At 41.2% G+C, this 27,071-nt stretch overlaps 1 protein-coding gene across 1 annotated transcript in view; it reads left to right on the top strand.

Moving 5' to 3' along the window:
* The window catches only part of MRPS27 (mitochondrial ribosomal protein S27), a 101,555-nt gene that overhangs the window by 64,556 nt on the left and 9,928 nt on the right, over positions 1 to 27,071 (top strand). The window contains exons 5-7 of the mRNA XM_055421886.2: positions 15,623 to 15,737; positions 19,365 to 19,443; positions 24,270 to 24,385. Of these exons, the coding sequence (XP_055277861.2) occupies positions 15,623 to 15,737; positions 19,365 to 19,443; positions 24,270 to 24,385 (310 nt within the window). The remainder of the gene's footprint in view (positions 1 to 15,622; positions 15,738 to 19,364; positions 19,444 to 24,269; positions 24,386 to 27,071) is intronic.

Raw genomic sequence — 27,071 nt, 5'->3', positions numbered from 1 at the left:
GGGTTAGGGCCAGAATGGGAACTTTCAGCCTTACCCTGTGGGGTGACCAAAAGAGGGTCCGCGGCTGCTTGGGGGCTGGGTTGTGGGCAGAGGTTTCAGGTTAGGCAGTTGCTCAGTGGCAAATGCATTGCCTTGTTGCCCCTTTCCTTACTTCCTAGATTTGGATGAGTCTCACGTCCTGTGTAAATACTGTTTCCTTCCTCTGGGATTCTACCTCACGCACAGATCTTGCACTTCTGAGTGTTTCAGTGTGTCTTCAGTAGGTGTCCATGATGCTTGGTTGTTGGTGCCAGCCACAGGCTGCCGGGCATTCAGTGGACCGAGGACTCAAAGCATAAACTCTATTGTGCTGCAACCCTGAGTTGCCAAGTTCATGAAAACCCGTCCAAGGTCCGGAGAGCGCTAATTAGGTAAATTAACTCATTAGGTCACCCCAGACTCCCTTCTTTCTGCCTGGACATTTTTCTATCATAATTAACATCAGATACGCTGCTACTAGTCTTTGGGCTGAGTGGCGCACCCTGTTCTGGTTGGCTTTGAGCCTTTGGGGTTGGAAAAGCCTCTCTATTCTCCCCCTGGTTCGCCTTTCAGCTCCTCCTCTGACTGTGCCTCGAGAAGCAAGGGGTCAGGGACCCTTCCCTCTCTTACTGAGGCACCCCTTCCTCCTCTGTTCCATCCCTGTTGGCTAGCGGCAGTTGGGTGTTTGCTTCACACGTGCCCAGCACTGTGCAAGTTACATCTTGTGTGGAGGGAAGTAGTCCTGAGCTCACGTTTAACTCGGTGGCACTCGGCATGGACCTGCTGTCGGTCACCCTGTCCAGGTTGTCTGAAAACACTGTTGCAGCCATTGCACTAAGCAGTTCACAGGCCTTGCCTCTTCAGTCCTCATTTCAGGCAGGCGTTGTTTCACCTGAAGTGGGTACAACTTTTATTCATGTTTTACAAATTAGAATCCTGAAGTTTTAGAGTTTGTTTCCTGGGGTTATTACACCGGAATGGGGTCTGTCTGCTGCCTTATCTTGTCTCTTCACTACGTCTCTATTACCAGAGGCCATTCTGCATCAGGAAGGACACATTAAAGCACCGAGTAAGAATCTCTAGATAGAATACCGTCGAGTGCTATATCAAGCACTTGTTCAGTTGCTAGGTCATGTCAGACTCTTTGCAACCCTACAGACTGCAGCACGCCAAGCTTCCCTGTCCTTCACTATCTCTCAGAGCTTGCTCAATTTCATGTCCGTTGAGTTGGTGATGCCCTCCAGCCATCTTGTCCTCTGTCGTCCCCTTCTCCTTCTGCCTTCAGTCTTTCCCAGCATCAAGATCTTTTCCAATGAGTCAGTTTTTCACACCAGTTGGCCAAAGTATTGGAGCTTCAGCTTCAGCATCAGTCCTTCCAGTGAATATTCAGGACTGATTTCCTTTAGGATTGACTAGTTTGATCTCCTTGCAGTCCAAGGGACTCTCAAGAGTTTTCTCCAGCACCACAATTAGAAAGCACTAATTCTTCAGCGCTCAGCCTTTTTTATGGTTCAGCTCTCACATCCATATATGACTGCTGGAAAAACTGTAACTTTAACTGTATAGACCTTTGTCTGCAAAGTAATATCTCTGCTTTTTAATATGCTGTCTAGGTTTGACATAGCTTTTTTTCCAAGGAGCAAGCTTCTTTTAATTACATAACTGCAGTCACTATCCACAGTGATTTTGGAGCCCAAGAAAATAAAATCTGTCACTACTCCGGCATTTTCCCATCTATTTGCCATGACGTGATGGGACTGGAGGCTGTGAACTTAGTTTTTTGAATGTTGAATTTTAAGCCAGCTTTTTCACTCTTCTCTTTGAGCCTCATCAAGAAGCTCTTTAGTTCTTCTTCACTTTATACCATTAGAGTGGTATCACCTGCATATCCGAGGTTGTTATTTCTTCCAGCAGTCTTGATTCCAGCTAGTGATTGATCCAGCCTAACATTTTGTAAGATGTATTCTGCATATAAGTTAAACAGGATGACAATATATAACCTTGTTGTGCTTCTTTCCCAATTGCATGGAACAGCCGGTCAGTTGTTCCATGCATGGTTCTAACTGTTACATGTTCACCCACATGCCAGTTTCTCAGGAGGCAGGTCAGGTGGTCTGGTATTCTCATCTTTTGAAGAATTTTCCACAGTTTGTTGTGATCCACACAGTCAAAGGCTTTAGTGTAGTCAATGAAGCAGATGTTTTTCTGGAATTCCCTTAATATTTCTATGATCCAATGAATGTTGGGATTTTGATCTCTGGTTCTGCTGCCTCTTCTAAATCCAGCTTGTACATCTGGAAGTTCTTGGTTTACATACTGCTGAAGCCTAGCCTGAAGGATTTTGAGCATAACCTGCTATATCAAGTAGACTATGACAAAAATAATTCTTGCTTGTGTGCGTATTTCTACTCGTTCCAAAAAGGATTAAAAGTTGTCAATGTACTTAATCCAATTATCCTTTGATTTTCATAGTAAACCAGTGATAAAGGCATTATCACCTCTATTTTACAAATGACAAAACTAACTCTGAGTGAGTCAGAGCTGGGCTCCAGTCAAATACAGAGAGCAGTCACCTGCCTTGTCAGGGATTTTCCTGGTGGCATTGCTGATTAGTTCCCACAGTAAAGTGGTATCTGAGCCTCTCTCACATCCGAGATAACAGAAATTTTATTGTTTCTGTCCCTACCCTTCCACTCCCGGAATACCACACATACTACTGTGGTTTGGCTGAGTACTCCATCAGACAGGCCCTTGAATACGGAGTTAAAAGGCATATGCACCCTAGAGTACTCAGCACAGGGCACATCCCTAGTTAATAAAGGTATAAAAGCATGCCTTAGAATGATGTCCTCCAACTTGCCTCCTCTGGAAAGTGGAAGGAGGAAGGTATAACTTTATATCTGTAATGTTTTATTTTTTAACTATATCCACAGAAAACAAAAAAAGACTATTGGGAAGAGGAGAGAAACATTGAGTTTACTTTTTTATTGAGAGGTGATTTTCAGAAAATTGAGTACCATGTGTCATGAAATAATAATTGTTATATAAATGAGGGATTGTATTATGATGCTTATAAATTACCTTCCTATGCTTGTTTTAGATGCTCACAAGATACTTGGTTTTGATAATCTCAGTCTAACCTCTCTGAAGGCAAGAAGTCTCTTTGCTTATCTTTGTCGCTTAGTGCCCAGCCGAGCATCCCAATTCTTTGTAGGCTGGTGAATGATCACATGCAGAAGACAGCATTTTTGCCCTCACCACATGCCCTATTCTGTTGGAATAAGTGATTCTATATAGGCACAGCAGCAAAACTATTCTCCCTAGTTTAACACTCAGCTTTTCCTTATTCTCTTATAGCTCCCTTGCTTTATGCCTAAAGTAAGTGAAAGAAAAACTGCGCCTGTTCACTGAAGGCTGCATGCACTGTAGCAGCCATGTCCCCGTGGATCGCCTACAGCTGCTGCAGGTGAATTTGCATTTGATGTAAACTCATAACCACAGGCTCCCGCCCCTTCCACCTCACTGTAATTGTTCAGCAGAGGAGCTAATGATGTTTAGGAAGCTAGGAAGCAAAGATAAATTTTCATAGGTTGTTTCCCTCTCCTGTCCCACAAAGCACAGCCACGATCTGACATAATCAATGGACCCAGCCCTTTTTAGGATGCGGGAGATGCTTCCCCAAATCTGTGGCCCACTGTGGCAAACAATGATATTTTGCCTCCCTGGTGTTCAGACTTCTCCAGTTAAGCCTGTCTGGAATCTATTTAACTGTTACCCATCAAAGCTTTTTATTTAATAAGAGGGGGAGTGAGTGGAACCAGAGGAAAGACTTTGCCAAGATGATCTCTCCCCTCATGCTCATCCTTAGAGAAGCAGAGGGACTCTGAAAAGCTGTCTGCAGCTGCATTGAGACAGCTCTCTCCTGGCACTTTGAGTCGTTTTAAAAAAATTTTTCAGGCAATAAAAGATGTTCAAATTGTTCATTCCCTCCTTGTAGGCCAGTGTAAGAGTTTTTGTTTAACTTCAGTGTGGTGGTTGTATGGATGGTTTGTTTTTGGAGTTTTATCAAGAAATTAGCTTCTCCCTGTTCAAAATTGGAAATCGTTCTTATGTTATCTTGTTGCATTTGGTCATTCTTATATACTAAGAATTTTCTTAGTATATTGTGTTCATACAATTTCAAATGTTCCATTGTTTAAAAGTTTGGTTTTACATGTGGGAGTGCTAGCTTGAGCTAAATAGAGGAGATGCTTATTAAATGCAGTCATTCTGATTTTTATTGTTTGGCAGCACAAGAAAAAAGGGACACTTTTATTCTCTTCCTTTCATATGTGAATAAAGGTGTTTTAGTAATTGGTAGATTAAGGCTTCCAGAAAACAATTGGACTAACAAATCTAAACCTCTGTTTTCAAATTTTTTTTTTTTGCTGCAAAAAGTGATTGTGTTCTTGTTTCCAGAAACTGGCAAATAATTTCTTAATATCCCTGTAAACACTCCCAAATCACTCCCCCTTTTTTGAAGAGAAAAACTATATCTGCTCTAAGAATTGCCACTTAACAGGGGTTTGAGACCAAAAATAAGTTATGGCTGTGAACTATTTGTATGTTTATGATGCTTAGCAATAATTTAAGGAGTAAAAGGAAGTAGCAACATACAAAAACAATTTGTGATTTGTAGGAAAGTAACTTTGAATGGCTGACTCTTAAATGTAAATTGAACACAATGAAGTATTCATTTGAGTAAAAAAATTTCAATGCTGAAATTTTTATTATCCTACAAACTTGATCTCCAGTTAAAATCTACTTTTAAGGACCTTGACTTTAATTTAGTGATTACATCCTTTCATCCTGAAATTTTAGATACCGGTTTGCAAGGTCTGCTGTCCCCATAACAGTCTGTGTACACTGCCCAAGCTGAGTGAAGTGATACTCACCTGGCAGGGGAATGAGGCTAGAGGAGTAGAGTCAGATGTGGGCGCAGTGGAAGCTTGCATCTTTGAGTCTCTGTTCACTTACTTGTATCACGGCCATTTCTCCAGTTAATAGAGATGTGTAAATGTATGATGTTTTAATAAGTGGATTAGGCGTATTCTTCAGTCATTAACATGAGAGCTGGAAGGAGTTTCAGGGGTCTGGCCTAGTTGAGTTCCAGTGTACTTTGCTTGGCCCATACAGTTTTCAGAGACAGTACAACTAGGAGGCTACTTTGCTTGATAATAATACAAGCAGTTTTATACCTATTGTCTTACACAATTCTTCATGGACTTATATTGAAACTGACTAGTCCCTGCAGACATGTGAGTTCATGCATGATCCAGATAATCCTGTCTCTTCATCTTACAGTTGTCAGAACTGAAACCCTAAGGATCGAGTGACTTTACAAAGTTAGACAGCTGGTTCAGGGCAGTTCCAGAACTGTTTCACAGCCTGAATATTTTATTTTTTTAGTAGGTTAGAAACCTCTGTCACACTGCAGAGAGGTTTCTGAAAGATTCTTACAAATAAAAGAATTGAAAGGCAATGGTGGAATAGTAAGTAAACAGCCTAGTTTATAGAACTGGAGTTATCTGGCTTATCTTGGGAAAATCATTTCATCCCATTGGACACCGAGATTCCTCATCTATAAAGTAGAGAAATCAGACGAGATTCACATTATACAGTACAGGACTTGATAAGTAGTGACTTCTCAATAAATAATTCAGAGGGTATTGAAGGTCCCTAGATTCTCTAATTCTATATGAACTTTTCTTCCTTCCCCATCCCCAATTTACTTGGCCTAGACGGCTTTCAGAGTCTCTTCCAATCTTGAAAGGAGTCTAAGTTTTTTATTTAGAACGTGTGTGTGAGTGTGTTCGGAAGGTCTTTGAGCCTGTGTACTCCTGTTTTGGGCTTCCCCATTGGCTCAGTGGTAAAGAATCCACCTGCCATGCAGGAGACATGGGTTCGATCTCTGGGTCAGGAAGATCCTCTGGAGAAAGAAATGGCAATCCACTCTAGAATTCTTGCCCAGGAAATCCCATGGACAGAGGAGCCTGGCAGGCTACAGTCCACAGGGTCGTAGAGTCGGACACGACTTAACAATTAAACTCACACTCACACACTCTCTTTTTCTCTTTCTCTCTCTCTCTCTCTCTCCAGTTTTTGGTTTCAATCTCCCGTCAGCTTGTCTGCTCCCTGAACTTATTGCAAGGAGACAGCAGGGGGCAGAAGTGAGGAGTAGGTGTCTTTCCAGAATGACCACATTTTATTCCACTTCTCTGCCATCTCTGAACTCCTCCTGCCTTGAATAAAAAGGCAGTATTTCCTCCTGGCTTCATCTGTTTATAGGCAGGATAATACTTCAAAACCAGAGGTGGATTATTGTTTCAATGTAAATATTACTCATGAGTTTCAACATACATTACTGGTATTTATGTAGTCTTAGAGGCCTAGTCACTGTTGCTAAATCATCAAACACCTACTGTTGTCAAACACACAAAAAGAGAAAACTTGTCCTCTGCCTTTGCTTAAAGGTTTAATATTGAAGTCAGTAGAGCTATAGAAATAGAAACTAGCTGTGAACTTGCATTGTATAGCTGGAAGGAAATCCAGCCTTACCTTTTCCTATAAACAGAATCTTTTGAGATTCAACTTTTCCACGTGTTAGAGAATCGAAATGTTTAAAACACTGAGATGCTTTTCTTATTTATTTTTTTTTTAAAAATATATATATATGCTTCTTAAGATACCCTGATTAGTGCTGAGCTTCTCTTCCATCAGAAATATCCCCAAAGAGATCCATAATCCCACATACAAAAAGATGTGTAAATCTGTTCAACATCAGCTTAAATCTTCTCTGCTTTTATGCTGGTGTGCATCAACCCCTGGGCCAGGCCTGTCTGCCTGCTCATTTCTTTTGTGGCGGACTTAATCCTGACACCTTCACTAAGCCTAGAATACTCCAGAAATTCTAATTTCCATATTTTGTTTGTTTTCCTACTTTTGCTTCTGCACCTCCCCCTCCCTCAGAACTCTTCAGATACACAGCCTACCCCTGGTTAATTAATATATGTGATTTTCCTGTCTTTAGTGATCTTATTTATTATTCACTATTTTGCAGAAGTTATGTCTGAAGTTCCTAGCCAGAACTTTAGAAGACATCAGAAAATGTTAACATCTTTTTAAAACTGGCTCATAGATTTCTTACTGAAAACCAAAAATACTTGCCTTATCTCTGTCCAACTCAAGCCTGTTCCCACAACTCTGTGTGTTTTCACAAGTAGGACTGGATCCAAAATCCAATTTTTCTCAGCTTCCTGCTGTTCGGAGAGAAAGGCCCTCTGCCTTTGGCCTAACCTTGCACTCCTCTGTCTCAGGCATGAAGCTAATCTGTGTGTCCAGCTTGCAAGTGGCTGGAGAAGCCCCACCAGGCACTTCTGGATGCAGTTTCACTGACAGGTCAGTTGTTGGCCACAAAGATGGACATTGAATGGTTTTAGGACCTTCGCCAGGAGGGCACATGAGCAATCACCGTGAATACTTTTTTCTTTTCCAGTTATCCCTGCAAATAATCGTCACCTGTTATCCATATTCATCCCCTTTTGGAGGCTGATAAAAACAGTAGGCTTCAAATAAAGAGCAATCGGCTTCTTCTGACTGGCTCCTGTGCTTTGTAAACCATGAGAGAAAGAGCAGCAAAGCATAGTCAGGCTGCAGGTTTTCTCTTTCTGTACCTGAAAGGACTTCTCTGGTGGCCCAGTCAGTAAAGAATCTGCCTGCAATGTGGGAGACCCGGGTTCGATCCCTGGGTTGGGAAGATCCCCTGGAGGAAAGCATGGCAACCCTCTCCAGTATCCTTGCCTGGAAAATCCCCATGGACAGAGGAGCCTGGCAGGCTGCAGTCCATGGGGTTGCAAAGAGACTGAGCGATTGAGCACATCAGAAAGAAAGAGATGTCATCTTTAAGACTGTTTGAAACTAGAGGAAACTGGGTGGACCAGCAGGGATAAAATACAAATCATCTGGTACAGTGTAACTACTTGCTAAATATTTACTTGGTGAATGAAAAATAGGTCTTTCATATTGAGTGATGTCAATCTGGCTAAACAGCAGGCAGATCAGAGAGAAGACAGAATAATTTGGGGATATAGGTCCTATTTGTCCTTGCATGGATGTGGAAAATAGAGTATTTCTCCTAGAGTAGTTTCTCAATGTGAAGTGTTATTTCATTACTATCGGGTGAAATACAGATGACCTTGTTTTTAAGCTCTGGGTCTAACAAATTTAGACTTCGACTTTGATATCTAACAAGTCCCTCTGTTACCCATCTTCACTTTAAAAAAGTGTCATTGTGCTGCGTTTATTTAGCACTCCACATTTGTAAAACTCTATGCTTGTGTTATTCTCCACCAAAAATACACTCACTTTTTAGAATGGCAAACAGGGGTATCAGATGTCTAATGGCTGTGTATAGGACTCAGAGGAAACTACTTGTAAACTGAGTTTTAATTTTTTCAAATTCTGTTTTGGAAATTGGCAGAATGTAAATTACAAACTGATGGGGATTGCTTTTCCTCATAAAATTAATAACTCTAGGGTCAGAAACTAATAACTCTTTAGGAAGTATCTATATAAAATTTGCCTAAATTAACCAGGAAACACCAAAGAGGCTGACTCTAAGCGAGGCATTAAGAATTTTTCGGGGTAAAAAAACTGTTCTTACAATGTGACCGTGGTGGTGGTTATGCAACTGGATGCATTTGTCAAAAGTCACAAATTCACTGAAAAGTGTGAATTTTACTGTTTGTATGTTATAACTCTATAAACCTGTTTCTTAAAAAAGAAAAAAGTGTTAAAACTTTTTTTTTAAAAGGCATTTTTATCTGCCTCAGAGGTAGATAATAAATTCATTGAAAATGTGCAAGCCCCAACTGAACATTTGCCAGGGGAATGTTTTGGAGGGGATTCTTGCTCTTGATGCACCACTTCATGCACAATCAGGACATTTTTTGAAAGTTAAAATTGCCTGAAGTTCCCCTATAAAAGTAGGAATCTGGGATCTCAAGCAAGAAAGTGGCTTTAAGCTAGAATACGGATGTCTCTATTACCAATTCCTATATTAGACTCCTCTATTAACCTTGCAAACATTTGACAAAGATATAATGGTCATTAGAAAACTATTGCATCAAAACTTGGTTTTATTTGTGGTTGTTGAGGCCAGCTAATAATTGACGAAAGCAGGATTTCTATCAGGATGCAAAAGAAAGTAATTATCCTCGTAGAATTAGAAAGTGGGTGGCCATGATTGAATCAGATTCTGGTTTGAATAGTCACAGGACACTCTCTTGCTCTTTGGTTCTAGTTCAAGGAAGCGCTCAAAACCTTTGAATAGTTAACACACTTTGCTTCATTGATAAGATTTCCAGTCCTGGAACCAGCTGTGTTTTCTTCTTGGCGTTCTTCCTGTCCTCCTTTTACGCCAGCCCCCGCCCCGCCAGCCCAATCTCCATGTCTACCCAGCTCAGGGGCTGAGGTTTCTGTCTGTGAAGCCTGTTGCCACAGGATACAGAATTCACTCGGGAGGAGGGAAAGCTGCATATGTATGTTTAAGGATGGTGGCTCCCATAATCAGATAAATGTTGTGGAAAGCTTGCTCATTCATATGGAAGAGCCAGCACTGCCGCTGAATGGTGGGGCCGCTGGGCTCCAGGCTCTGGCATCTGTGCATTAGTCCTGCTCAGCCAGGAGCACTTTTATCTGTGATACTGAAAGAGCTGAGGTGCATCACCACTTAGGCCTACAACAGTAACCTTCAGTTGAACCCATAGAAGGAAGTCTGTATCGCATTTTTTTTTTTTTAATGAAATTGGTTACAAATAGGAAATCCTATGTGACTTCTACACAAAGTGAAGCCCCTTCTATGTAAATCATAATAAGTGTCTGGTGTATCACTCTCAACTTCACTTATAGAACTGCTCTCCCCTTCTAAGGTATCAGACTTTTGCCCTGTGTCATGCATGCTGTGTGACTCTGCTCTCCTTCCTTCCTGGTAACATCAGTCTAGAATGCGATATAGTGATGGCAGATGCCCCGAAAAGTCCAGAATGTTGCTTGATTTTTGAGGACAGGAAGCTTCTCAGTACCTGCTGTTTGACTGGCCTGGGCAAGTTCTGGCTTCCCCTGGAAACCCCACTTAGCACTGTGGACAGATGTCTCTTCAGCCATGGGATACCAGCTTTGGGAACAAAGAGCCAGAGCTTGAGACGACGCTTCATCCTCTCCTTCTCCCTTCTTGCTTCCAAGAAAATACTCCCATCCATAGAATTGTCGACTTTGCTTCAGTTTTATAACTGGGAAGCTCAGAAGGTCTCTTGTGTTTGTGAGCACAAGCCTTGTTGGGGTTATTTGGGTTGCATCTGTTTATCTTTTCCACACTCACACGGTCTGCCTAGCTTGGCAGCCTGCTGGCGTGGACAATAATAAAGCTTCTGTCGAGGTGAGCAAACAGCTGATGGCATGGGGCACAGAGGGGACTCCTACAGTGGCTGCCTGTAATCTGCCAGGCTGGTGGTCCCACCAGGCAAGAACAAAAGCCAGTCTGTTTGCAGGCAATTTGGAAAATCAATGTGTTAGTTGTGTTCTTGTCTCTTTGCCCTTCCCTTGGCTGAAAGGGAGCATGCTGGCCCGGCAGTTTGCAGAGTCGTTCCAGGCGAGTACCCATTCCAGAGACTTACCTGGCTATCGTATTACCACTGGCGGGTCTGAAAAGAGCCTGAGTGTTTCTGTCTGAACTGCTTAAAGAGGCACTGACAGAGAATTCTTAAACTCACCATCCAGAGTTGGACTCATCAGTGCGCTGAGTGGTTTGTATTCTAGATGGTTAGATAAGCGTGCTTCTTTTTTTAAATGCTAATGAGGACTTAAAAAGGAGTTTACTTGTTGCCTGGCTGGGAAATGTAGGAATTGTACTTTGAGCAGCGTATGTCATAATATGTGTGTGCCTAATATAATATATGTTTGCCTCTTACTCCTAAATTGATTTCATGGTGTCACTTAGTTGAAAATGCCCTGGTCTCTGCTGTGTCTGGATTATTAGGTCTCACAGAGCAGGGATCACACCAAGTAGCCCTGCTCCAGGATGGGAAAGGGAGTTAACTTAGTGAAGACCCATGTGAGCCTGTTGACACATCCTCCAAAGGGAGATGATTGTATTAGTTATGTGAGGTCTTGAGTAACTTTCCCTTTAGGTTTCTAAGAAGTAAAGTGTGATAAAAGATTTGAGAAGAAAAGACTTCTCTGTTTCTTCATGTGTTAAAAGTTAGCCTCAGAAGATAAGCGAAAGGCTGTACACAAATTTTCGTCTAAGCTTTAAAGGTCTGTAGCTAGATCCTGTCAATCTTTGGTACTCTTTCAAAGCCTGAAAACGGTCTGCTGATTGTGAATAAAAGAAAAGGGTGTTTGGTTGGATATGGTCATGGTGCTCTTATGTTAAAGTCCATCATAAAAAAGAAGAAATAACTTTAGTGGTCACTGGAGACAACCTAAAGCAGAAGATTAGATTTTAATGAGATTTTAAACAGTCTTGGGTAAAGGAGGTAGTTGACAATTTTTTGTTTTTGAACGAAAAATAGACTAAACCTAGCAACCACTATTATCAAAAACATCTGTAGCATTTAGCAGCACCCTTTCTATCTTTAGCATTCATCATGTCCCCGCCCCTTGTATTAGTGTTAAACTGGTTTATATGGGATTGGCCAAAAAGTTCATTTGAATTAATGTGAAAGATGGTACAGAAAAACCGAAACAAACTTTTCTTTTGCCAACCCAATATGTTATTTTTGTTGCTGTTGTTCAGTCGCTCAGTCCGACTCTTTGTGACCCCATGAACCGCAGCACGCCAGGCCTCCCTGTCCATCCCCAGCTCCCGGAGTCCACCCAAACCCATGTCCATTGAGTCGGTGATGCCATCCAACCATCTCATCCTCTGTCGTCCCCTTCTGCTCCTGCCCTCAAGCTTTCCCAGCATCAGGGCCTTTTCTAATGAGTCAACTCTTGGCATACTTCAAAGTATTGGAGCTTCAGCATCAGTCCTTCCAGTGAATATTCAGGGTTGAGTCCTTTAGGATTGATTTGCTTGATGTCCTTGCAGTCCAAGGGACTCTTAAGACTCTTCTCCAACACCGCAGTTCAAAAGCATCCATTCTTCAGGTCGTAGCCTTCTTTATGGTCCAACTCACATCCATACATAACTACTGGAAAAACCATAGCTTTGACTAGACAGCCCTTTGTTGGCAAAGTAATGTCTCTGCTTTTTAATACGCTCTCTAGTTTTGTCATAGCTTTTCTTCCAAGGAGCAATCGTCTGTGGTGATTCTGGAGCCCAAGAAAATAAAGTCTGTTACTGTTTCCATTGTTTCCCCATCTATTTGCCATGGAGTGATGGGACCGGATGCCATGATCTTAGTTTTTTCTGAATGTTGAGTTTTAAGCCAGCCTTTTCACTCTCTTCTTTCACCATCAAGAGGCTCTTTAGTTCCTCTTCACTTTCTGCCTTAAGGGTGGTGTCATCTGCATATCTGAGGTTATTGATATTTCTCCCGACAGCCTTGATTCCAGCTTGTGCTTCATCCAGTCTGCATTTCACATGATGTACTCTGCATATAAATTAAATAAGCAGGGTGACAATACACAGCCTTTCCCACTTTGGAACCAGTCTGTTGTTCCATGTCCAATTCTAACTGTTGCTTCTTGACCTGCATACAGGTTTTCCAGGAGGTGAGTAAGGTGGTCTGGTATTCCCATCCCTTAAAGAATTTTCCATAGTTTGTTGTGATCCACACAGTCAAAGGCTTTAGTGTCATCAGTAAAGCAGAAGTAGATGTTTTTCTGGACTTCTACTTTTTCTGTGATCCAGTGGATGTTGGCAGTTTGATCTCTGGTTCCTCTGCCTTTTCTAAATCCAGCTTCAACATCTGGAAGTTTTCAGTTCATGTACTGTTAAAGTCTAGCTTGGAGAATTTTGAGCATTACTTTGCTAGTGTGTGAGATGAGTGCAATGTGCAGTAGTTTGAACATTCTTTGCCATTGCCTTTCTTTGGGATTGGAATGAAAACTGACCTTATCTAGTCCTGTGGCCACTGCTGAATTTTCCAAATTTGCTGACATATTGAGTGCAGCACTTTCATAGCATCATCTTTTAGGATTTGAAATAGCTCGACTGGGATTCCATCAACCCCACTAGCTTTGTTCGTAGTGATGCTTCCTAAGGCATTATTTTTGTAATGAGATTATAAATGCCCAAACAGAATTTATAATTCTAAAATATACCATAGAAGTTAGCATAATGATCAGTGTTGATTAAAGTTCTTTTATTATTTGTTAAAAACCTATCATGGGCCACAAATTGTGTCAGGCACCAAGGAATCAGTGTTGAGCAAGGCAGTGAGTCACCCCCCGCCCCCCTGGTTGCTGTTCAGGAAGCCTTCAGGCTATCAGGGAAGCATCACCATCTTTAGGCAATACAGCTGGTATTTCACTTGACTTTAAAAATTATAATAATAATAAAATTAGCTTCTAATTGGTTGTTACACTTAAAAGCTCAGATTTTTCAGAGTAACAAGGAAGGAAGCTCAATTAGCTCAGCTAGTCCTGGGTGTTCATTGGAAGGACTGATGCTAAAGCTGAAACTGCAATACTTTGGGTACCTCGTGCAAAGAGTTGACTCATTGGAAAAGACCCTGATTCTGGGAGGGATTAGGGGCAGGAGGAGAAGGAGACGACAGAGAATGAGATGGCTGGATGGCATCACCGACTTGATGGACATGAGTTTGAGTATACTCCGGAAGTTGGTGATGGACAGGGAGGCCTGGTGTGCTGCAATTCATGGGGTCACAAAGAGTCAGACACGACTGAGCGACTGAACTGACTGATTTTAAAATGTGAGGGAAGGCGTGAAATACTAAAAGACATGTTTTCATTTCTGTGCAGAAGATCTCATTAGACTGTAGCTAGGGCAAAGAGTCGGACACGACTGAGCAACTGAACTGAACTGAACTGAACTGAGGGCACTTATACAGTGACTTTTCTATGGCCAGGTCATTCTCATCTTAAACATAATTTGACATATTTCTGTCTTTCTGTGCTTTTAAAGAGGTTAATTCTGTAAGAAAAGATCAAGTGAGAAAAACTTTTTCCAGCCAAATGTAAGGCATTCAAAAGACTAGACAGGGCTGCATGACTAAATCTAAAAAATATCTTCAAATCTTATTTTTGTCAAATCTCTCAACAGATCACTAATAAACAGCCTAAGTGAAGTGCTACTTCTCACTTGCTCTCTTTCTCTCAGCTTTTACTTTGGCAGAAAACCTAGTCAGCAGGAAACTATCCCAATACCAGATGGCAGGAAATAGCAGGTGGCAGATTGAATAACTGGCCTCTGAAAACCCCCAGTATTAGCCTGTAGCCCCAGCTCTCAAATATGGCACAAAATTCTTTCACTTTAAGTTTTTATCTTGCCTTTTGTTTTTACAATGAGAAGACAATTTGACTTTTTTAGTTTTGTGGGGTCCAGAGATTGACCTGCTTCCACTTCCTGAAGGTTCAAAGAAAAGGTGCAGACTTGAGCTGACATGAGATGATGTTTGAGGAACCATCCGGGTCAAAACAGATAGAGGACAGCACAGCCCTTTATGTGGCCTCCTCACGCCCATCTCCCCTCTCCTCCCCTGTCGCTCAGCTTCATGGCACAGACCCCAGGAGCAAGCAAAAGCTGCTCCAACCAACGTGTGCCAACCCATGGCAAGACTAGCATTTGAATTCCCTTCCAAGTTCCATTCCTTTGTGGGAATACTGGTACTATATGCACCTCAGCTTGGACAGCTTAGGCCTTTAAAAACCATGTGGGGAGCAGCAGGAAGCAAGAGGAGATAGACGGAAGTGCTGGAATGGAGCTCTGTGAAAGTCAGAGTGATCGTGGATCCTGGAATGCTAAATTTTGCTCATTTTTTTTTCTTTTTTTTTTTTCCTTTCAATTCACTGAAGGTGTCCCAATCTCTCCTAAGTGCCACAAGAAATAGCAATGTAATTCAAACTGATTTTGCTCTAAAATTGCTGTGCTATTCTGGTTTTCACTTTTTGCTTCTTCTGTTTTAAACCTCTAAAGTATGAGCTTCCATTGTTCTTATTCAGTCACACAGTTGTGTCCGACTGTCTGTGACCCCACGGACCGACCACAGCCCGCCAGGCTCCTCAGTCCATGGGATTCTCCAGGCAAGAATACTTGAGTGGGTTGCCATTTCCTTCTCCAATGAGCTTCCATATCTGTCTTCTAGTAGAGCATATTCCTGAAATCATTTTTCATAAATCTCATATTAAAACAAGATGTTGAATCAGGGAGTATAAACAAGGAGTAAAATTTTTATAATATTTTTATTACTATTATTTTGCCTTCTCTTTCCCATTTCAGATGTTAATGAGTTTTATCCTCAAGTTTTATTAGCTGTTAGCCTTCCTGACTTTTATGATCATCTGTAAATTCCTCAGAGGGGGACCTGCTGATGGAAGATGGATTTTGGCATTGACATCTAAGAGTTAAAACCAGTTTTTTCTCTTCTTATGTTTTATTTAGATTTCGACACAGCCCCAACTGCTGGTACCTGAGAGGTTGGACTATCCACACCTGGATTAGGCAGTGTCTGAAATATGGTGCACAAGACAAAGCCTTATATACCCTTGTAAATAAGGTGAGTGGTTTGCTGGAATTTGCAGCTTATTCTCCTCAGTTTAGGCAAGATGGTGTCTGTACCATTACATGTTCCATTACAGTACAGCAGAGAATAGTACAAGGAATAGCTTTTAAATTTATTTGTCCTCAGATAATCTTTTTAGAATGGAGCTGATATAAATTCATCAACACATTAAAAATAAAGATTCCTGTAGCTGTGGCTTTTCCAAGCATAGTGATTTAAAAATGGAGAGGTGAAAGGAAAAAGTTAGTAATCCAATCACAGAAACTCTGTTGGTGGTCATTTCATTCTTGATCCCTAAGTCTTAGGGTTTTTGCCTAGTTTCCTTTGGTGACGTTTAGGGTAAGAGACATGACCATTTTGCCCAAGTACAGTCTCCAGAGCGTTCATATCTCTTACACATTTTTTAAAAGACAGACTTCCTAGATTATTCAGAACATGTCTTCCTAAGTCCCTCAAGCCCCGGAAGCCCCTACAGTTAGGTCTTTCTGAATGTTTCAGTTCACCCAACGGCTGATTCTTCATTCCCCTCGTAGTATGAAATAAGGACAAAATAAAAGTTAGAACGTTGTTATTGTGAATCTCAAGCTACAATCCTGGTTTGACCCATAACAAGACTTTAATAATATTTCTCTGGAAATGTATTATATCTGTAGTGTCATTGAACCTTCTGTTTTTTAACTAAAAAAAAAAAAAATACTAGATTTGTTTTTGGGAGCCTTTGTTCCTGTGACTTACTTGGTTACCGGTTTGACTTGATATACGTTGCAGACAGATTGTGTGTGAGATGTTGTCTTGGGTATGGCATTGTCACAAAAGTGGGCAACGTCCTGTCCTTTCCCTTGGGAAGCTTATAATTTGATAAAGTAGATAAGCTGGTTCACTGATAAATCTAATATTTCTATCTTACTTTTTATTGTTACTAGTCTTTTAGTGAAAAACACACCAGACAGGGAGTCAGAAGACCCAAGCTATAACACCATAAATTCTACCAGTTGTTCTTAACTTTAGGCAAATGGGCTTCCCTGGTGTCTCAAATGGTAAAGAATCTGCTTGCAGTACAGGAGACCTCGGTTCAATCCATGAATTGGGAAGGATTCCATGGAGAAGGGAATGGCTACCCACTCCAGTATTCTTGCCTGGAGAATTCCATGGATGAAGAGCCTGGTGAGCTATAGTCCATGGGGTCGCAGAGAGTTGTACACAACTGATGCAAAATAGTAATGTTATACTTTTCGGTCTTAGTTTTTTCAGCTCTCAGTCAAGCAAGGTTTACCAAATCAGTGATTTTCAACCGTGGCTGCCCATTAGAGTCATGTAAGAAGCTTTAAAAATTATAGATGCTTTCTCCACCCCCAGGATTCTAATTTAATTGGTCTTTCTGGAGCCTAAGGCATTGGTATTTTTTTAATTGGTTTTCTAAATTTTTTTTTAGACTTTATTTTTTAGAGCAATTTTAGGTTCACAGCAAAATTGAACAGAAGGTACAGAAATTTTCCATATGTTCCCTGTCCCCGCACTTGCAGGGACATGCCTCCCCCGTTATCAGCATTCCTCGTCCAAGTGAGGCATTTGTTACAGTGATGAACCTGCATTGAAACACAAATCACCCCAAGTCCGTGTTTACATCAGGGTTTACTCTATGGCTTTGAAAAGGTATAATGACCCACGTATCATACAGGCTAGTTTCATTGTCCCCCCTCCCCCCCGCACCCGCCCGCTGATCCTCTGTGCTCTGCCCATTCATACCTCATTGGTGTCTTTTTAAAGCTTACATGTTGATTTTTGCAGCCAGGATTGAGAATCACTGACCAGTTGATTCCTGAGTTTCTTTCCTTCCAGCTTTAATGATTTATCAATCTAAAATATTTTGTTTTTACCCTACCTTAGGGATTATCGCAGATTGAATGACTGCTTTGATAAATTTAAACACTGCCCATGGGCTGCAACTTTTAAAACAGTGGCTTCTGAACGTCTTTTTTTTTTTTTTTTTTTTAATTTCAGCACATTTGAGACATTCTGTACAGTCTGCTAGTAATAGTGACTCAGTTCAGCAGAGACTGACAACTGGGGTTTAGGATTATCAGAATTTCTCAAGGAGGATAGGTGTAATTGGAAAAAAAAAATGCTTGGATGTTTCTGGTGGTTGATGGGAGTGGGTAATCCTACTGAAATAAGAATTTAAAATAAATATATAACCACAGTTTAGATGATTAGTAGTCAGACTTTATTGTGCATGAAAATCACACAGGAAGGCACTAACATCTCAGGTTTCTTGGGTCTTTAAAAACTCAGAGACAAGAGGTAACAGATGCTAGCAAGAATAGGCCAAAAAGGGATCCCTTATGCACTGTTGGTGGGAATGTAAATTGGTACAGCCAGTATGGGAAATAGTATGGAGATCACTCAAGAAATTAAAACTAGAAATACCATATGATCCAGCAAATCCACTTCTGGGTATATATCCAAAGGAGGTAAAGTCACTGTCTCAAAGAGATACCTGCAACCCCACGTTCACTGAAGCATTATTAACAACAGCCAAGCCATGGAAGCCTAAGTGTCCATTTACAGGTGAATGGATAAAGAAAACGTGTGTGGAGTGGGGAGGTGGGGTGAACCTCGGTCTCCTGCATTGCAGGCAGATTCTTTACTGTCTGAACCACCAGAGAAGCCTGTGCATATACATACAGTGGGATATTTAGCCATTCAAAAGGAACTTCTGCCATTTGAGACGAGGTGGACAAACCTTAAGAGCATTATGCAGAGTAAAATAAGTCATTTAAAGAAGGACAAATACCTCATGATCTCACTTATGTGTGAAATCTGAAAAAGCAGAGCTCATAGAAACAGTGTAGAATAATGGATATCAGGGTCTGGGGAGGGAGGGACGGTGGAAATGGGGAGATATTGGTCAAAGGATACAAACTTCCAAAGATGAGTAAGTTCTGAGGATCTAATGTATAGCGTGATGACTGTAGTTAAGAGTACTATATTATATTCTTGAAAGTTGCCAAGAGAGTAGATCTTAAATATTCTCATCACCACTGCCACCAAAAGATGATCGTTATGTGAGGCAATGAATGTGTTAACTAGCCTTCTTGTAGTAATCATTTTGCAATATATATGCATGTTAAATGATCATGTTGTGCACCTTAAAATCACACAATGTTACATGTGAATTATAGTTTAATAAAGTTGGGAGAAAAGCACTCTAAGGACCAGAAAGTGCTGCATAGTGTGATTAATGTGTGCCTTCTCTTGGGACTCCATTTTTCTGTTGATATTCATACTTTTTTAAAGGAATCACTGAACCAGTAGAGTGTGCTTGTATTTATATTCTTGGTTTGGGGTTTTTTAAGTTATGATGAGGTGTTAGAATTGAGCTTTATTTTTCACGTCAGTGGTCTTATATCAGACACCCACTCACAACTTTCTCACCCTGACCAGTTACCAAACTGCGTGAGTCACAGCTGAGATTTCACTGTCACAGATGCTGTAAAATGATAGATATTTTTAAGCTAATGGGAACAAGTTTCTTTCCTGAATAATACATAGGCATATATTATAAACTGAACTTAATGAGTTTTTTCTCTTATTTTACTTTTATTTTTATTTTCATTGCAGGTCCAATATGGTATTTTTCCAGATAACTATACATTTAACTTACTGATGGATCATTTCATTAAGAAAGAAAATTACAAAGGTATGAAATCAAACCCAGGTCCATTTATAATGGATCTGCAGTTCCCAAAGGGAAGTAAATATAGGCACTTACGCTTTTTTTTTTAATTTCTTAATGACATCTGTACATCACTCTTTCAGTCAGAAATAGATGCACAGTTGATTGACCTTATCAGGTGGCCAGATAGGAGACTCCTATCCAGGTCTTCTTTCCTCTGAGTTTCTCAGATTTATTTGTTCATATCTCTTTGGACAAAGGACAGTGAATTTAGTTAATGCAATAAAGCTGCCTGCGCTTCCACAGCTAATTAGTTCAGTTCAGTTGCTCAGTCGTGTCCGACTCTTTGCGACCCCATGAATCACAGCACACCAGGCTTCCCTGTCCATCACCAACTCCCAGAGTTCACTCAAACTCATGTCCATCGAGTCGGTGATGCCATCCAGCCATCTCATTCTCTGTCGTCCCCGTCTCCTCCCACCCCCAATCCCTCCCAGCATCAGAGTCTTCCAGTGAGTCAACTCGTTGCATGAGGTGGCCAAAGTATTGGAGTTTCAGCTTTAGCATCAGTCCTTCCAATGAACACCCAGGATTGATCTCCTTTAGAATGGACTGGTTGGATCTCCTTGCAGTCCAAGGGACTCTCAAGAGTCTTCTCCAACACCACAGTTCAAAAGCATCAATTCTTCGGCGATCAGCTTTCTTCACAGTCCAACTCTCATATCCATACATGACCACGGGAAAAACCATAACCTTGACTGGACGGACCTTTGTTGGCAAAGTAATGTCTCTGCTTTTTAATATGCTATCTAGGTTGATCATAACTTGCCTTCCAAGGGGTAAGCGTCTTTTAATTTCCTGGCTGCAATCAGCATCTGCAGTGATAGTTAAGGTTATATTAATTCAGCTATTAGCTTTAATTTGTTTAAAGCACAATTTACTAACTTTTTTTACTTACATCACAGTTGTTATAGCATGTGAAGTGTATAAGCTAAAATCTTATACTGGAGAAAGTAGCATGCTCACTGTGAAAGGAAGTCATTTTACCTTCCCAGGCTTTTGTTTGCCTATCTCTGAAGTAAGTGCAGTGTTCAAACTGCCGTACAATTGTGCTCATTTCACATGCTAGCAAAATCATGCTCAAAATCCTTCGAGCTAGGCTTCAGCTGTATGTGAACCAAGAACTTCCAGATGTCCGAGCTGGATTTAGAAAGGCAGAGGAACCAGGGATCAAATTCCCAACATCTGTTGAATCATAGGAAAAGCAAGGGAATTCCAGAGAAACATATTTCTGTTCATTGACTACGCTAAAGCTTTTGACTGTATGGATCACAACAAACTGTTGAAAAATCTTCGAATACCATAGCATCTTACCTATCTCCTAAGAAGGCTGTATGCAGGTCAAGACGCAACAGTTAGAACCAGACATGGAACAATAGACTGGTTGCAAATTGGGAAAGAAGTATGACAAGGCTGTATACTGTCACCCTGCTATATAAGTTAAATATAATTTATGTGCAGAGTACATCATGCGAAATGTTGGCCTGGATGCATCACAAGCTGGAATCAGGATTGCTGGGAGAAATACCAACAACTTTAGATACACAGATGATACCACCCTAATGGACGGCAGAAAGTGAAGAGGAACTAAAGAGCCTCTTGATGAAAGTGAAAAAGCTGGCTTAAAATTCAACATTCAAAAAACTAAGATCATGGGATCAGGTCCCATCACTCCATGGCAAATAAATGAGGAAAAAGTGGAAACAGTGACAGATTTTATTTTCTAGGGCTCTAAAATCACTGCAGACGGTGACTGCAGCCATAACAGTGAAAGATGCTTGCTCCTTGGAAGAAAAGTTATGACCAACCTAGACAGCATATTAAAAAGCAGAGACATTACTTTGCCAACAAAGGTCTGTCTAGTCGAAGTTACGGTTTTTCCAGTAGTCATGTATGGATGTGAGAGTTAGACCTTAAAGAAGGCCAAGCCCTGAAGAATGGATGCTTTTGAACTGTGGTGCTGCAGAAGAGTCTTGAGAGTCCCTTGGACTGCAAGATCAAGCCAGTCAATCCTAAAGGACTCAACCCTGAATATTCATTGGAAGGAATGATGCTGAAGCTCCAATACTTTGGCGCCCTGATGTAAAGAGCAGACTCACTGGAAAAGACCTTGATGCTGGCAAAGATGGAGGGCAGGAGGAGAAGGGGGAAACAGAGGATGAGATGGTTAGATAGCATCATCAACTCAATGGGCACGATCTTGAACAAGCTCCAGGAGACAGTGAAGGACAAGGAAGTCTGGCCTGCTGTAGTCCATGAGGTCACAGAGAGTCAGACAGGACTTAGCAACTGAACAATAACAACAGTACAGAAAGTGCATTGGTGATCTCTTGACTTTTTTTTACCCCCAAAATCCTGTGGCTCCATGGAACTAACCTGAGGTGGCTCTTTCCTTCATCTACAATATGGGGGGGACCAAGGAAAGATGGGGATTGTGGCAGACCCTACAGAGCAGTCAGGTGGAGCCCTGCCAGTCTCCGTGGATGGGGAAGGGTGGTACAGCATGCTTGTGCTCTCAGCTACACAGACAATGGAGAAGGAAAGAGGAGGCTGTGCCATTGTGCAGAGATACACTCCGGCTTCCCCTCCCACTGTTTCATCCTCAAGCTTGGTTCTGAGCCTTGCCTGTGTTATGGTAGTCACTGCCTCAGGAGCACGGGTATGGCCTGGAGGTCATTTTTCGTTTTGACACCTTGATTCCTGTCACTGAGTTACGTCCCTCATTCCTGCATACCAGCACCTTCAGCCTTTTCCATTGCATCGGGATGCAGTGGTTAGGCTGGGCACCCAGGACCTCTCTGCTTTGTCTTCTCTCTCATAAGACTTGGAGTTGTTGACTGCCTAAAAGTATTTGCTGTGCATTATTTTTTGAAATGCTTATTGTCCCTTGTCCATTTTCATTCCATTTTAAACATGTGTTTCCTAAATTGAGCTAAAATTTAAGATAATTTTTAAAAGATAATTCCCTTTTGCATGTTTTATCTTCCATTCTCTGGGAACATCAGATTTTTAAATTCTTACTATTTTATCACTGGACGTGTATGTAGTCACAGTTTGCTCCTCTCTGTCTTGTTAAAGGGAATGTTGGAAGGGTAAAAGGAATTTGGGGGTTCCCCCCTAAATTCAAAGTAAACAATGTTGAGAATTTTTTAAATAAAGTTCTGATGAAGATTATTATTGTTTATGGCAAGAAATTAGAAAATTTTATACTTTTGTTGTTGAAATAGGAAATATCAAAGTACATAAATGATTATGGAGGAACAGGAAATCTTATATAGGTCAGTCTAATATCACTTCCCATGCTGACTGAAATGAATATAAATTAGAGATGAATTTTATTTATTCATGTGTAATTTTGAATTCAGTATTGAACAGTTGGCAAAACATTTTTTTGAACTATATTTTTAGCTTTAACTTGTTCTTTTAAAATACTGGTTTATTGGTAGGGTAGGGGACTGTTTGTTTATATCTCTTTCAGGTTCTTTTTTGCTACTGACTTACTGGGTAATTCCTCCCTGGTCTGCCTGTCCGTCTCAGTTTACCCATTTACAAAACGAATATAGAAATTCTTGCATTTGACCGCATTTAGAACCATGACAACACATAGAAAACCAGCTGGCTAGCAATAGCTACAAATGAGTTCTAACTCTTATAATTATGAGTATATGCAAAAACCGTTTAACAGAGCAGCTGTTATTCAAAACACTATATGCAGGCACTGTATTTTAAACCAATATTAACATCTCTGATTTAACAACAAATAATAAGGGAAAGAAATTATTTGAACTTGATTTTCTTGGCTTCTGCTTACGTTGTGGAATATTGACAGGAAATAAATCAGATCTTGCTCAAGATCTGGTCTCCTGTGATCAGCATTCATGTGGAAACAAGAATCTTCTGTGTTAAACTCAGGGACTTACAACTATGAATACACATTTCCTTTCCATTCTTTCAACTCTTTTAAATTGAACCTGATTGTCCTTTTTGTAGCAATCAGTTTTCTGTCTTTGAAGTAATACCTAGGATTTAAAATTACCTTTATTATTCGTCCTTTTTTCCCAAAACAGAAGGTTCCAGAACATACAGTGGGGCATTCTGCCCAGCCCTCTCCATCTCTTCTTACCAGGGTGACCTGGAAAATATATTTGCCTCCTTTCTGTATGCCTTAGCTCTTCCAGCTGATGAACATGCTGCCTTAAATTTGTTTCACAGTTTATGAGGCATTTTCATATGTATTATGTTGTTGGACTGTCCAGCAATCTTGTGAAGTCTATGGAACAAATGATATTTTGTCATCATGAAGGTGATACTGAGAAATCAAGTGGCTTATTCTGTGTCCTTGAGAACAGTGGCACAGTAGCACCTGATTTAATACCTAACAGTATGTACAACAGAAGCTAAAGACAGGGGAAGACCTGCTTTACAGAAGAACTAGGACGACAGCCCATGTTTAACTTCATGATTCTTTGTGTTTTTCTATCGTGCCCCACTTTTTGAGTGCTTATGGTGGCGCTAGTGGTGAAGAACCCACCTGCCAGTGCAGGAGACATAAGAGACATGGGTTTGATCCGTAGGTCAAGAAGATCCCCTGGAGGAGGGCATGAAAACCCTCCTGGAGAGGATTTTGCCTGGAGAATCTCATGGACAGAGGAGCCCAGTGGGCTACAGTCCATAGGGTCACAAAGAGTTGGACACGATTAAAGTGACTTAGCATGAATGCATAGTTAAATACAGATTTGATGATGTTACCTAAACTAATTTCCTAATTTTTACTTTGATCTTCTTGTCAGATGCCTTATCCGTGGTTTTTGAGATCATGATGCAAGAAGCTTTCGAAGTTCCTTCCACCCAACTCCTCTCCCTCTATGTTCTATACCAGTGCCTGGCAAAGAAGACAGACTTCAGTGTAAGTGACCTGTCTTGAAACAGTACTAAGAGCCTTAGAGAAGCAACCCACAGCTGCTCAGTAGGGATGTGGGGGCCAGAGGAAAGCCCTGCCCTCAGCATCTGGGAAAAGATACCTGCTGTGCAGCCCTGTGACCCCGCATGACTAGGAAGGAGTGTTCACCCATACATTTTAGGTCCTGGGTTCTAACAAAGTGCATTGAACGTTCTTCCACTTGGAAGAATCTCAAGTGAAAGTCCTTATGTACATTCTGAAACTTGAGCTATGCTGAGTGCGCCTCACACATCCAGAAATGGGTAATTGATGATCAGTGAGAGCTGGACGTGGCATGCCAATGAAGCAGTGAGACCGCGAGCTTTAACCACAGCTTCAGGTATTAAATACTGGTTGTTTAATTTGTGTCAGTATTTTCCTAAGGTTGCTCTGGGTCGGTCCAGAATACCAGATTTTGGTTTCATCTCTTCACTGTTGTTGCTTAGTCACTAAGTTGTGTCCGACTCTTTGTGACCCATGAACTATAACCCTCCAGGCTCCTCTGTCCATGGGATTTTCCAGGCAAGAGTACTGGAGTGGGTTGCCATTTCCTTCTCCAATTGTTTATTGCTCCCCTAAGAGTAACAGCAGTAATAACAGTAGCTAATACTTAAATAGCACGTACTTTACACTTTCTGTGTTCTTGGTGTTTTAGATTGATTCATTTCATTCAATGCTCTCAACTCCACACAGATGAGAACACTAGGGCACAGAGATACTGCATAATAGTGGCTGAGCTCACAGGTGGTGAAGCCAGGCAGTCTGGCCCTACAGACTTTGCCCTTAACCTCAAATGTAACCTCAGAAAACACTGCTTTGGGTAGAAACTGGAAAGATCATCTAGCGTAGCCCCCAATGTAAAAAATTTATGGTGTGTTTTGTTTTTCTGAAATGAATGTCGTAGCCTGCGGCATACCTCACATTCATTAGTTCATTAAATATATTTTGAGCAACTACTGTATTCCCTGTGTTTCAAGTCCTCATTTTACAATGGTGAACAAACATTTCCTGCTTATAATCTAAGAAGAATATAGGCATTTAAAACAAAACAGGGAATTCCCTGGTGGCCCAGTGGTTAGGACTCGGTGCTTTCACTGCCATGGCCCAGGTTTAGTCCCTGTTTAGGGAACTAAGATCCTGTAAGCCCCGCGGCGTGGCAGATAATAAAAATTTAATAAAACGCATGACTATACTGAACACTATAAAGACTGTATGGTAGGGAGTTTTTGTTTTTATTTTAAATGTAAGTTAGGGAAGACTTTCTTAAGGAAGTATTTCTTTAGTTAATATTTGGAACATGAATAGGAATTAACAGACTGAAGAGGGGAAGAACAATCCAAAAAAAGGAAATGTCACGTGCAAAAGCCCTGAAGCAGAAAGAACGTGGTCAGCAGAAAGGGGAGAGAAGAAGGTAGGAAGTTAGAAAGATAGTGTAACTGCCACGGAGAGGATTGTAGGACGAGATAAAAGTTAGAGAAGGTGGGTCATGCGAAGCTGTTTCGTCTGCATCTTAAACATAGCAAGAGACCACTGAAAAGTTTTAAGCAGACGTGGTAACATGATCAGTTTTGTGCTCTGATCTAAGTACTCTGCACAGCCACTCTGGCCCTCCACTCTTAGCCACAACTATCATAGTCGTCTGAGCAAGAGATGCTGGCAGTGTGGGGACCAGCACGTGCTGGGAGCTAGCAAGTAGTTGATTGCTGTATCTAGGAGGCAGAGAACATGTTGGGGAAGGAAACAGTTGTAGAGTAAGGGTAAAATCTGACCTCAGTTTCTGACTTGTGTGTGTTAATCGCTCAGTCGTATCCAACTCTTTACAACCCCATGGACTCTAGCCCACCAAGCTCCTGTCTCCGTGGGATTTTCCAGGCAAGAATGCTGGAGTAGGTTGCCAGTTGCTTTTCCAGGGGATCTTCTTGACCCAGGGTTCGAATCCAGGTCTCCCACATTGCAGGCAGATTCTTTACCATCTGAGCCACCAGGAAAATCCCAAAAGAGTCGCTAGGTGTTTGCAAAGGGCACTCTGGGAAAAAACTTCATTTGATAAGGAAAATTGTTAATTTGGCTCTGAATGTGTTACATTTTGAGATACCTTTGAGACAGTCAGATTTCCCAAGGGAAATTGGCATCTGAATGGAAAAATCTGGACTGGAGATGTAATTTATAAATCCACGTATAAATGTCTACACATGAGACACAGACCAAAAGGAAAATGAAGGCTGTGTTGGAACGAACACCATGGGAATATGGTCTGCGTGTAGAATGCTCCTGAGAGGGTGGGTGAGAGGAGGACTTTTATGAAGAGCATTTCAGTTAGTGGTGTGAGGGCCACGGAATAATGGAGCCGGAAGCCAAGCTGGAGTGGACTATGGAGTGAGTCAGAATGCAAAAGGAGACAGTGAGCAGGTGTCTGACTACGAAGGGGCATGCCAGAGGGAGGGAGAGACGGAGGGTTCGCTTTGTATTAATGGGAGAAGCAGAAGCATGACGTAGGAAACCTTGAAAATAGCTCCTGTTTTAGTCCGTAACAGTACATATGGTGGAAGGCTTGGAAGAGACCTAATATTTTATGTTAACACATCAGTGGCCTTTCATGTAAACAGCAGGAGTTGAGATATTTCCAGACAATCATCAGAAAACGTCTAACACA

Source organism: Moschus berezovskii, chromosome 18, assembly GCF_049115385.1.
Source record: "Moschus berezovskii isolate FMDL1 chromosome 18, NW_MosBer_1.0, whole genome shotgun sequence".
Lineage (NCBI taxonomy): Eukaryota > Metazoa > Chordata > Mammalia > Artiodactyla > Moschidae > Moschus > Moschus berezovskii.
This window is presented reverse-complemented; position numbering and strand designations above follow the sequence as displayed.